The 13,809-nt window shown below is 43.4% G+C and overlaps 1 protein-coding gene across 1 annotated transcript in view; it reads left to right on the top strand.

The window, feature by feature from the left end:
* Positions 1-200, top strand: part of Scfd1 (sec1 family domain containing 1) — a 65,957-nt gene extending 65,757 nt beyond the window's left edge. The window contains exon 25 of the mRNA XM_050138814.1: positions 6-200. Within this exon, the coding sequence (XP_049994771.1) occupies positions 6-29 (24 nt within the window). The 3' untranslated portion in view covers positions 30-200. The remainder of the gene's footprint in view (positions 1-5) is intronic.
* The last annotated feature ends 13,609 nt before the right edge of the window (positions 201-13,809 follow it).

Here is a 13,809-nt window from a genome sequence, read left to right as displayed (position 1 = left end):
TTTAGCTGTCACAGCTTGGACAAAAATAACACAGAAGAACCGTAGTGGAGCCGTCGGTTTGGATAGATGTAAAAGGACCCAGATGTGTCCTCCTCCATCGCACCCCTAACAGTGCAACCTGTCAGAATCATTCATTTTTAATAAATTCTATACTTCATAGACTGTATACTGATTAATATAATAAACCATTTCAGAAATAACTTGGCTTGTTTTTGTTACAGATGAAAGCGTACATTGGAAACAAGGAGAGCCCTATGGAAGACGCCACAGTAGGTTAGGGTTAGGGGAATCAGTTGGAGTTGGTGCACGCTGACGTCACACACTCCAGTGTTCCCTGAGGAATCCCCTCCGTCTGTTTTCATCATAACTCCACCTTCTCCGGTGCTTTCCATGTTGCTTCTGGATCTTTAGGTGGAGACTTTAACAGCCACCTTACTATGTCTTCCTCCTCTGGCATGCCTATTTACTTTATCATTAAAGACTGCTGTTTATAGTGCAGATAGAGCAACATCCGTCCCTGAGAGCTCTGAGTAGCAAGTAAAAGTGTGCAGCCCCAGGGAGAGCAGAGGCTGCTCCTTCACTAGTTACCTTAGATCAGACCCTAAGGTTCGATAGGACCAATAGTTACAGTCTGGAGTGAGATCTGTGTTCGATGTAATGAAACATCCATTTCAGGAGTTAAAGGCACAGCAGAAATGTCTGCAGATCAGGCACAAAATTTGAAAGTATATATTAATAAACTTTCTGCACTCAATTACGGAATGTAATTCTTCAGTGCACCTGCAGGACATTTTAAATGCTGATCTTGCTGTGAAGCCGCTGGGATAAATGGAATCATTTGGAGTCTTTTCACATCACCATTTACATTAGGACCCAGTACTGACTGATGGTTCAGAAGACTGTTGGGCAGTAGAGGCGTAACTTCCAACTCAGTATGAGAAGACTCTGGAATGAAGGCTGGAAAACAGCACACACTAAAATGCACTGTTCTTTGGTTGTCTTTATAGTGCAGAAGCACGGTTCAAAAGAACAGGAAACTGTCTGATACTTGTCCATCATGAAATAGAGAAATCCAGATTTTAATATGACTAAGAAAGGACCAGAGAGATGGCTTAGCGGATGGGGTACCTGCTGCCAAGCCTGATGGTCTCAGTTAGATCCCAAGGAGCCACGTAGAAGGAGAGAACTCACTTCCCCTCCATGTGCGCACACAACAAAATTTTTAAGGGAAAAATGTTTGACTGGAAAAAAAGAGGAAGTACTAAAACAGAATCGGTGACAGTGCTGTGCCCTGAAATCTGTCCCCTCAAGACTCACAAGTGAGCCCTGATCCACCGTGAGACTAAGACAGGGCCCTCAGCAGGGTATACGTATAAGTGAACTCATAAGAGCAGGAATCTGTATAGTTAAAAAAAATCAGATACTGATCCCATACTCATCACCAGTATGAGAGGAAACACTTGCCATCCCAACCACAGCGAGGCTTCCCCAGAGGCCAGCCCCAGTGACACTTTGGTCTTGGACTGTAAGAACATATCTGTTGAAATAAGCACGTTTGTTACCTTGTTAAGGCAACCAGAGCTCACTGATGCAGAAAAGTGGTAGAATAACACGAAAAGACACAAAACCCGATCTCAGGATGAAAAGGCATCAGTGCTAGGACCACAGATGTCCAAGGAAGTGTGGGGAAGCCGGGTCCCTAGGCCAGGATTGAGCTGTAACCACCAGATTTATCCTCCCAGCATGATCACTTTAAAACTGAACAGAATACATGGAATAGCAGCCTTTAAGAGACTGGAAATTTAACAAATCTTGTAGACCCTACAGAGAGAAAGTTGGGCGATTTAAAAGACTGCCTCCACTTCCGTGTCAGATGACGTCATAGCTAGAAATCATTCGCCTCTCTTATTGAGGCCGTTCTAGGAGTCAAGATAAACACGGATGGCCATAACACTCAGAACAGAGAGAAGGGCTGCATAACTCAGGTTCAGCAGAGTGCTGCTCATTCCACAGAGGACTGTGTGTGTAAGGGAAGACGGTATTTGACTTTACACAAGCAATGGTGCTGGGAACTGAACTTGAGTCCTCTGCAAAAACAGTGCTCTCTTCAATGTGGGTCTCTGTCTCTGTCTCTGTCTCCTTTCATCGCCTGATGAAGTTTAATATTCAGGAGGATGCCTATATGATTTTCTTTGGGTTCTCCTTCTTATTTAGCTTTTCTAAGAACCCGAATTATAAGTTCAATGTCCTTTATTTATGGCTAGAAACCAAATATGAGTGAGAACATCCCATGTTCCTCTTTTTGGGTCTGGCTTACCTCACTCAGGATGGTGTTTTCTATTTCCATCCATTTGCCTGCAAACTTCAAGAAGTCCTTGTTTTTTACTGCTGAGTAGTACTCTAATATGTATATATTCCATACTTTCTTCATCCATTCTTCAATTGAAGGGCATCTAGGTTGTTTCCAGGTTCTGGCTATTACAAACAATGCTGCTATAAACATAGTAGAGCATATACTTTTGTTGTGTGATAAGGCCTCTCTTGGGTATATTCCCAAGAGTGGTATTGCTGGGTCCATGGGTAGGTTGATCCCAAATTTCCTGAGAAACCTCCACACTGCTTTCCAGAGTGGTTGCACAAGTTTGCATTCCCACCAGCAATGGATGAGTGTACCCCTTTCTTCACAACCTCTCCAGCAAAGGCTATCATTGGTGTTTTTGATTTTCGCCATTCTGACAGGTGTAAGATGGTATCTTAAAGTTGTCTGAAATCTCAAGGTCCAATTCAGGAGCAGAAGGAGAGAGAGCACAAGCAAGGAACTCAGGACCGCGAGGGGGGCACCCATACACTGAGACAATGGGGATGTTCTGTCAGGAACTCACCAAGGCCAGCTGGCCTGGGTCTGAAAAAGCCTGGGTCAAAACTGGTCTCACTGAACATAGCGGACAAGGAGGACTACTGAGACCTCAAGAACAATGGCAACGGGTTTTTGATTCTACTGGACCTATTGGTTTCGTGGGAGCCTAGGCAGTTTCGTGGATGCTCACCTTACTAGACCTGGATGGAGGTGGGTGGTCCTTGGACTTCCCACAGGGCAGAGAACCCTGATTGCTTTTTGGGCTGACGAGGGAGGGGGACTTGATTGGGGGAGGGGGAGGGAAAGGGGAGGCGGCGGTGGGGAAGAGACAGAAATCTTTAATAAATAAAAAAAAAAACAGTGCTCTCTTGACTAAGCCATCTTTCCAGCCTACAGAAACAGTTTAAGAATATTTACTAAAATATGTCCTAGGACTTTCAATTTTTTTTAATTTATTGAAATTTTAAATCAACGATAAGACATCTAGAGCAATTTTCACAGGGTTAAGTTCCCCAGAAAACAGGCTCAGACAAGGACCAGCAAGCTTGGTCAGTTTAGAGACTTGATTGACACCTGCGGGAGAAGGGCAGGGTGCAAGAGGGAGGCAGGTAGCTATCTGAGGCACAGCAGACCCAAAAGAGAATTCCAGGTGAAGCTGAAGCTTGCCCCTTTTCACAGCCCTTCACAAGCAGTCACTGACACAGTGTTTGCCCTTGGCTTAGGGAAATTGGCCCGTGTTGTACTGCAGAAGCTGTGCCCCAACATGCCTGTGACTGCATGGAGGAGTGGAGAGGGAAAGGAATTGACTAAAAGTGTAGGACGTTGCATAGCACATGACATCAGCTTTGTCTCACCCTGCCTACATCAAAGCAAAGCTGCGTCCTACCTATAAAGCAACTAAAGCAGGACTTCCAGAGAAAATGGAGACCTCCCAACCAAGCTGAGCTGCAGAAGAGCTAAACCGTATTCCCATTTCCTCAGTAATGGAGAAGTTAGCATGACTTAACATTTGCTCAGAAAATCCTTATCAGGTAAAAACTAGACAAAAGGTATAGGAGATAACCATTTCAAAATAAGTTGGAAAGAAGTAACTTTACCAATAAATTTTCAAACCTGCAATTGCCCCACAGGACCCTTAGCACACTTCCAACCACCCCACTTGGTACCCAGACTTCTCACATCCTCTTCCAGGGTCTAACCAAATGTGTTCTCCTGACCTCACTAGCCACACCTTATCCTCAACCAGCCAGATCTAGCCTGGGTTTCACAACCAGTGAATCTGCCTAGTTTGGCCTTCCCTGCCTACACCATAAAGGAGCTCTATTTTTGGGCCAGGATCCTCCCTGACTAACCCCCAAACCAAAGGACCCAGCCAGACCAGGCTTAGAACAGAGGCAAATCCTATACATCAGTCCAGTAGCCTCTGTCCACTCAAGTAGCCTCATTCTACTCAAGCCATTTCTAACCTCTAGATCATACTCCCCAACATCTCTTCTTCCTAAGCTGCTCTGTCCATAACAAGCTCAGAACTAGTAAAAAAAAAAAGTTGGTGTTCCCAAATCTCATCCCAAAAACCCCTGCTATATGAAAGATCATGCCTGTATCATCTCTCTAAAACCTACCAGTCCTGTGGAAATGAATGCCAATGAGAATTGCTGAGATGAATTCCAGAACACAGAATGTAAAAGAACAATCATAAACGTCATCAAAAAATTATCGAGTTCAAGTAAAAGACAGAGAAACAGTTCAATGAAATTGAGAATAAACGTCTGAGTGATGTTCAAGGAAAGAGGCTATTCTTAAAATATAAAACCAATGAAAAACAAAAATAAGGCTGATAGAAATGACAAAGACAACCCAACACTTGAGAGTAGGATGCCGACGGCAGATAAAAAACATTGAAGAAGAGCCAAGCTGAAATGAAGATGAAACTGAAAGACCCAGGAACTCAACTAGAAACATCAAAGCCTTATAAGTAGAACGAAGCAGAACTCAGGACTCAAAGATAAATTAGATGATCTAGAACAAATAAGAAATATCTAAAAACACCCACACAGAACAACAACACAAGAAATGTGGGGGAAAATCTTTGAATTATAGGCATAGATGGAAAAGAATACCAAGTCAGTGGTGTAGACCAGATCTTCAACAAGATAATAAAAGAAAACTTCCCTAAACAAAGGAAAGACACACCCATACAAATAGAAGAAGCACACAGAACATGAGAAAGACAAGCTCAGAAATGAAAAATCCTCATGGCATGTCATAGTTAAAACACTAAGAATACATAACAATGTGTATTCAGAGTGGTAAGAAAAACAAGTCAAATATAAATGAAAATTCAATATAAAAACAGCTGATTTCTTAATGGAAACTTTGAAAGCCAGAAGAGCCTGGGGCAGTGAATTTTAAGTCCTCATATACATTGACAGCCAACCTAAAAATATACCCAGCAAAACTATCTGTCATTACTGAAAGAAAAACTCCACAACATAAATAAACTAAAAGAATAATATCCAACAAACCAAACTAAAAATACAGGAGGCATTTTAGGCTGAGGAGAGGAATGAGAGCATAGCAAAGAAATGGTGAAGCCATAAAAGTACGATTGAGAACAAACACCGAAAAATCAATAACAACCACAATTAACACACATATTTCTGTAACTTTAAATATCAATGGCCTCCACTTTCTAATCAAAAGACACAGATTGACTGAATGGATCCAGAAAAAAAAATAACCATCTATCTGCTGACTACAAGAGACACACACCTTAGTTTTAATAATAGGCACTGCCTTAGAGTAAAAAGATGGACAAAAGTACCTCAATCAAATGAGACCAGGAAGCAAGAAGGTGTCAACTATCCTAATAGGACAAAATAGCCTTCAAATTAAAACTTACTGGAGAAATAAGGAACACTTCATTCAACTCAAGAGTACAGTTAACCAAGAAGACATTTTTATCCAAAACAATTGTACTGAATTCTGGGGTGTCCAATTTCATTTAAAAAAATCTATTCCTGGATTTAAAGACATTAACATCAATTAACAGCAGGTGGTTTCACTATATACAGCCTATTGCTGTTACCTTTGCTTGTCCCATAGAGATGGAAGGGAAGTCTCTATTGCTGAAGATAATACGCACTTCAGTCACGGTGTAGAGACCCCTGAGCTGGAACTAGCTGGAATGTCTCCTCCCTGAGGACTAATTTTGACTGTACCAGAAGGCACTGTGCAGGCATCAAAAGGAGGGAGGAAATCAACAATCCCACCCAGCTATGATGCCTATGAACCACATCAGTGATCAGCACGACACAATGACCCTTAAGGGCACAGAAGTGGCGCACACACCTTGGAGGTCCCCAGCAGCTCTCTAAGGGAAACCATGCCTGTTACTGGAAAACCAGCTAAATATTCAGTGCTAGTGAAGTGGATTTGGAGGAGACTGTAATAATTTACTAAACAAGCAAAATCCCTAACATCAATCAAAACATTTCTTATACCAACAGGTAAGTGTTGTTTTCACCCCGTATCAAGGAAAGTTCTCTTTGCAACAGATGGAGTCCAGCACAGAAATCCACAACCAGTCAAAATACAGAGTTGTGGAGCCCAATCCCAGTAGACACAAGTACAAGACAGTCCCAGACTTAAGGCTCAGGGAGCATTGCAGAAGACAGAGTGCAAAGATTGAAGAGTCAGCAGCTTCAGGGAGTTTGCTTTGAGATTGTGTCTCCTAGGACTAGCAGAAGCAACACCCAGAAAGTATTGCCAAGACTACTGCCCAAATAAGAGCTGAACAAGGATGACACCAATGGACATGCCAGTGTGGACCTAGAATAGCCCACCCATGAGGCCTCAACCCTACATAGCTATAGGCAACTGAGGGATGCTGGGAGGGGAGAAATGGTCTTCCCTAGGAAGAACATGCCAATTGGCTATCCAGTAACAAATGGTCAGCCCTGAAAACAAACATCCAAGTAACAGAATAAAGACTAAGCAGCTATGTTTAGTAATTTATATGTGTATGTATATATGTTTATGCATTCAGTAACAACTCATCAAAAAAAAGAGGCCATGGACTTGAAGAGCATACGAAGGGATATATGGGAAGGTTTGGAGGGAGGAAAAGGAAGGGAGGAATGTTATAATAATACTACAATCTCACAAAAAATTAAACTAGTTTCCAAGGTTGCCTTAAATTCACATAAATACTTAGTTTTGCTAGAGGCAAAGGGGTTTTTGCGGTAAGAACCTTTCCTTAGCCCTATAGCAGTTCGTGGCTCTCTCTTTGGGGACAGCTAGACCTTTCTCAGACATAGCTAGCTCCCTCTGCCAATCCTGGTATGGATTACCACCATGGTCATTCTAAATACTGTCAGGGTCATACAGGCTAGACAGATCATCAAAAACATGTACAGGCATGCCCGTAATGTGGCTGATCCAGAATAGTTTTATTTGCCTCCCCAAATGGACTTCACCTTAGAGAACTGGTTCCTGTCTCAGGAAATCTCAGCAGAGCTGGAGGTCACGGGAAAAGTAAATTTATGGAAGTTATATCAATTTTCACAGTAGCTCCAATTTTTATAGCTGGAACAAGGTCAGAGAAGTTAAATGTGTCGTTTTTGGTGCATGATGGAGCCAAAGAGGATGTACACCTCTCCTCCAAGTCCACCTCTTTGCACTGACCCAAGTTGCCTGGCAGGAGAGTGGGGGCTGGGAATCTAGCTCACCAATCAGGGGGCTGGAGAGATGGCTCAGCAGGTAAAAGCACTGGCTGCTCTTACAGAGGTCCTGCGTTCAATTCACAGCAACCACATGGTGCTTCATAGCCATCAGTAGTAGGATCTGATGCCCTCTTCTGGCATAAAGGTGAATATGCAGCTAGAATACTCATATACATAAAATAAATCAATCTTTAAAAACAAAACAACAAGACACCAGTCAGGCTTAAGTGACTCTCCCAAAAACCATCCCATAATGAGCAAGAATAAAAGCAGGTGACAAAAAACTCACTGGTGAATGCAATTATAAGACAGACGCGATGTCTGGGCAATTCATGTCTTTAATGTTAAGACTTTCTAAGTTAAAATAATTGTTTTTACATATAAAATATAAACATAGAAAGCTGAGTAGCAAATAGATGCAATAGAGAAAGACATGGGAAATGAAATATCTAAAATGTCTTATGTGATGTAAATGTGAGGAATCAGAATTACAAAGAATGGACTCTACTCCAGAGAGAAAGAAGAGTTTGAAATCATAGGAATGAAACGGGACAGCTGAAAAACTCATACAAGAATGGTGGCGTGCGCCCTTAATCCCAGCACCTGGAAAGCAAAGGCAGCTGGATTTCTGTGAGTTCAAAGTCAGCCTGATCTACATAGTGAGTTCCAGGACAACAGCCTGTATCAAGAAAACAAGAGAAAGAAAAAGAAAAAAGAATGGTATAACTAAACAAAGTGGGTTTAATGGCTCCAGCCATCATTCTCACCCCCACCCCCAGTGTGTATGAGGGGAGGGGAAGCCTCATGGGTGAGCCAGGCTGTCTTGTTGGAAAGACACTGGCAGACCCACGGGACAAGCCTATACGCTCATAATCCAGTCCAGCAGTTTGTAGGACCCGGTCAGCATTCAAGAGGGCCCCTGTCTAAGGTTCTAAGGTTATAGAATTGAAAATAAATGAATCACAAGTCAGAGGGCCTGAGGACAACTGTCAGCAACTCTGGGTGGGAGACAAACACAGGAGGCAAATATGGAAGGGAGGAAAACTGCCGTGTTTTCACAGTACATACCAAGTCTTCTGTTCTTACAGAGTATGATGGAACACAAAGAAAATATCTCCTACCATTATGGAGCCCCTCACAGCAGGTATCAAACTGGTATAATCTGGATGGTATTGTTTTAGAATATTTGGTCTCAAAAGTAGTTCACTGAGTTCCTGACTTGCGTTTAATTTTTAAGAAAATGCATTTAGTCTTGGGACTCCTAGCCATGAAGGATACAGAGCCTGAACCAGCCATCTTCCAGGCAACTTCCAGTGTCGGGACTGGGACAGCACAGCCACAAAACTTTCCACCTGCAACTATCCCGCCTATAGGATGTTTCTGTAGGATGTCTTTCCAGGACGTACACTGTGAAGATATTTTGCTCTCAGTAGTTGATAAATAAAGCTGATGGAGGTGGGTCTTGTAATAATAAAGAAACTGCCTCGGCCCTCATAGGACAGAAAATTAGGTAGGCGGAGTAGACAGAAGAGAATTCTGGGAAAAAGAAGCTGAGTGAGTGAGTCGCCATGATGCTCCCACTCCAGACAGACGCAGGTTAAGATCCTCCCTGGTAAGCCAGCTCGTGGGCTACACAGAATATTAGAAATGGGTTAGAACAATATGTAAGAGCTAGCCAATAAGAAACTGGACCTAGCCGGGCCAGACAATGTTTAAAAAAAATACAGTTTCCGTGTAATTATTTCGGGCATAAGCTAGCCATGCGGGCGGCGGGGTGCTGGGGACGCAGCCCCGCCGCTCCTATTTCAACAGATGGCGCCCAGACGTGATGGGCTAAATCCACTTAAAAACCTGAGAAGGCTTAAAAATAAGCCTATGGCAAGGCAGATAGAGCCAGGTGGTAAATTCAAGCAAAAGATACTAGAGAAAAAGGATGGAGTCTGGAAAACAGAACAACATGCCAGCAGACTGGTAACACCATGGCCACATGGCAATACTTAGATTAATAAACATGGGTTAATTTAAATGTAAGACCTAGATAGTAATAAGCCTGAGCCATCAGTCAATATTTCTAATTAATATTAAGCCTCTGAGTGGTTATTCGGGAACTGGCAGGCAGGAGAGAAATCTCCATTTATAAGATGTGCTGGGATAATGTAGGTGCAGAAGTTATGGGAGTGGCCAATCAAAGACTGATCTAATTTGAGGCCCATGACTCAGAGAGGGATCCCATGCCCCACACTGCCTGGATGACCAGGAACTGGAGGCTAGATAGCCCAGAGACCTAGGATTTAAAAAAAAATGTATAAAATGTTTCTTAATGATATACTGTACTGTACTCATAGATAGGTTCCTAGCTCAATTGTCATCAGAGAGGCTTCCCCCAGCAACTGACGGGAGCAGATGCAAAGACTCACAGCCAGACACTAGGTGAACAGAGAGCCCAAACTGGAGATCGCATCAGGTCCCTCCCTTTGGAGCTCAGGGAACCCCAAGGAAGGAGAAGAGGAAGAATTATAGGAACAAGAGGGATCAAGGACACCAGGAAAACAAGGCCCAGAAGTTCAACTAAGCAGGGCTGATAGGGACTCATAGAGACTGAAGTGACAGTCATGGAGACTGCATGGGTCTGAGCTAGGTCCTCTGTATATACCTTACGGCTGTTAGCTTGCTGTTTTTGTGGGACTCCTAAGAGTGGGTGTGGGGTGTCTCTGACTCTTTTACTTGCACTTGGGACCCTTTTTCTCCTGCTGGGTTGCCTTGTCCAGCCTTGATATGAGAGTTTATGCCTAGTATTATTGTATGTTGTATTCAGATATGAGGGTTGTATGTTGTGTTCAATTAATATTCCTGGGAGGCCTGTTTTTTGTTGTTTTTTTTTTTAATTTGGGAAATGGAAGAGGAGAGAGAAACTGGGAGGAGTGGAGGAAGGGGAAACTGTAATTGGGATGTAGTGCTTGGGATGAATTGTATGAGGAAAAAATACATTTTAAAAAAAATCACTGAATGAATTTGGGCTTTGAATTAAAATAGAATTCCCAACAATTTATAAAATGCCCCTAAATGTACTGCTTCCATTTTGTACTTTATATTTATGCAAAGTGGCACTTTCAGTACTGGCAACTATAAAATCAAAATATTGGTGCTGGGTGGCCCACAGCTTGAAACATTCAGTCAAAATGTACAAATACACTTATGCAAGTAATAAATATATACTTATGCAAATATACTTTGCTTTTGTCTTTAATAAATGGTAAAATCATGGATATACCAAAGAATTAGTTTAAATTACTTCATGGTTTGTCATTAGTAAATGATTGATTTCTGAAACAATGTTATATACTCAGGTTCACATAAAAGCTTCTCAGGCAGAAAGGACTCAGCAGTAGAAAAGGCTTCCGGCTTCCATCCTGGTCTACATGACTACAGACACATGGTTAATTTTAACCATAGAGGAGAGAGAGGCAGAGCACTGACCACTGCTGTAATTTTGTGTGTGTACAAAAGGTGGGAACACTGTTTATGTCCTAGAAAGGGAACAGGGTACCAGGGGCACATGGTTTACATAAGGAAGAGCAACTTTAGTGCACTAAATTGAATTGTGTACCTGATGGAGCACAGATATGCTTCTCTTTTTCTCTCTGAAGCATCTAACATTGTCAGCTTCTCTTCTGGACCTTGTTCTATGGCTTTCTTGACTTCAAAGTACCAACAGAGTCATTTGATCTCGAGTCTATTCCCATCAGTTTCCAAGGTTTCAACATTTTGGATAAGAACCAAGATAAGAAAAGACCATGGCAGGTAGAAATGAGAAAATGATGCAAAAATAAAAAATAATTTTAAAAACATTCATAACACAGTTTAGAAAAGTTAATTCTACTGTATATTGCCATTTGAAAATAAAAAAATGGATTGCGTGGCATTCATAACACCCTGAGTTTAAGCCACAACATCACACATACGTGTGTACACACACACACACACACACACACACACCAGTTGCTCCCTGAATTCAGCTCTGGCCTCATTCCCTATTAGCTGCGTTGCTAGCTTGCTAGTTGTACGTGAATTGGAGCAGCCCGTCATGGACTGTGCCAGGTACCATATCTGAAGTTTAGTATCCGTTCCCTGCTGTTCTTATATTCTATGCCACACATGCCGTGAGGGAAGACCATTGCCACCCACCTGAGCAGCTGGTAGCTGTTCCCGGCAGAGGTCTATAGACCTGATAGGAGGTGGCTCCCTTGGGACAGTTCCTACCAAGAATCAGGACACCTGTGACCTCTGTGTGGTCAGACTCCACAGAGACGGTGTCATTCCTGGTGTTCAAGTTGCCCCCCATGGTATGACATGTGGTCCAGACAGCTAGACAAGATCCTGCACCTCTCAAGATACCGTAAGTGGGGTCCATGGGGCAGCCTTTGCGTTCACACAGCGTTGCTCCAGTTGGAAAGACATAGCTCCTTGACAAGCCCTCGTGAAGGCAGTGGTTCTGACATCTGAGTACAAGGAAGCATTCCCCCAGCTGCAGTAACAGGAAGGGAGGAAACAAGCCGGTCGATTTTCTCATTCCTCAGTTGTCATGTGTGACTTGCTCTGCCTCCCTCCTGGCACAGCAAATGATGTGACCACTCTCCTGTGGTCTGCAGGCGGCATTCATGCCAGCTGTCACCTCTCTTCTGGCTGCCCTCGTGGTCACATCTGCCAATGTCCACACCCCACACATCTGCCTTGGCCCGCTCTGCATCCTGATGCATCAGGGGCATGGTCCAGGCTCGGCAAGGCCGGCAGTCAGCCTTGCCAACCCTGGCACACCACTTCCCCAGTTCAGGGAAATGGTCGGTGACCAATAGCCCTGTTGGTACTTCAGGGGGTAACCAGCCGGAGACAATCTTCTGGCTCCGGAGGTTTGTTTGCATGGGTTTCTAGTGGACTGCTTGTGATTGGAGGGAAGCGATTCAAAGATGAGATGGACCCGAAGCTGCTGAAAACAACAAAAATTTCCCCCCAAAAGTAAAATAAGCTTTGGCATCAAAGGGACCTTTGTCCTTTGTTTCTCAGGCAAGCAGCCTCCTTGCCTAATACTTTCTTCTCCTCCCCCACCTCTTCAAGCTTGCTCCCCTCCCCACCTTTCAGCTCTACAGGGTGGCCTAGTTAAAGGTCAACTTGACACAACCTAGTCATCCGAGAGACGTAGTCTTAATTGAAGGATCACCCAAATGAGACAGGCATAGAGGAATGTCTGATTACTGATACACAAGGGCCCAGCCCTCTGTGAGCAGGGAATGTCTGATTACTAACTGATACAGGAGGGCCCAGTCCTCTGTGAGCAGCGCCATTCCCTAGGCGGGTCCTGAGCCATATGAGAAAGCTACCTAAGCATGAAGCTGAGAGCAAGGAAAAGGAACACCCAGCCATGGCTTCCGCTACAAGTTCCTGCCTGAGTTCCTGCCCTGACTTCCCTCATGATGGATTGTAAATCTTGATAAAATAGTCACTTTCCTTCTCTAATTTTTATTTTAATTTGAATATTTTATTGCCACAACTGAAAGGAAACTAGAGACCATTGGTTGGTAGAGTCACAGCAGGTATTCTGCTCAGAGAGACCAAACCAACTCTCAAATATTCCAGGTTAGTTTATCTCCTAGCATAAATATCCCTGTATGTTCTCATCAGGGACCATTAGCATTGAACCATTTGACCCATCGCTGAATTTACAAACTTTGGGAAGGCAGACAGACAGACACTGACTTTCTGTGTAGTTCAAGATGACTTCAGGATGCCTGGCTTGGATTTTATGTTCTGTTTTCAATAGCTGTGATGAAACTGTTGTCATTTTTAAAGGAAAGGGGTGGGTGAATAAGGCATCCTCAGAGCAGTTGGGGAGACACTGCCGTCTTAGGTAGAAGCTTCTGAATACGCAGGATCATGGAAACTCGGGAATTCAGCTTTTCTCCAAGTGTCTCAGCCTAACCACCCACACCTTCCCTCTGACAACTCCACCAGCAAGGTCCCTGCCCAGAACAGCACCTCCAAGGGGTTCAAGTTAAGAGCCTGGGCCATTCTTGGATAGCTTGACCTGGCTCCAAAAGCAGGAGAGGACCACATTCTATATGCCCAGCAAATCAGACTTCTCAACATGGCGTCTTCTGCCATCCTACCAGGGAAGTTTGTCTTGCAGAAAATGCTTACAACCAGCCAGATCTGAGAACGGGGGTGAGCTCACAA

The sequence above is a fragment of the Alexandromys fortis genome, unplaced genomic scaffold (assembly GCF_014885135.2).
Source record: "Alexandromys fortis isolate MF-2015 unplaced genomic scaffold, M_Fortis_MF-2015_v1.1 scaffold_35, whole genome shotgun sequence".
Lineage (NCBI taxonomy): Eukaryota > Metazoa > Chordata > Mammalia > Rodentia > Cricetidae > Alexandromys > Alexandromys fortis.
This window is presented reverse-complemented; position numbering and strand designations above follow the sequence as displayed.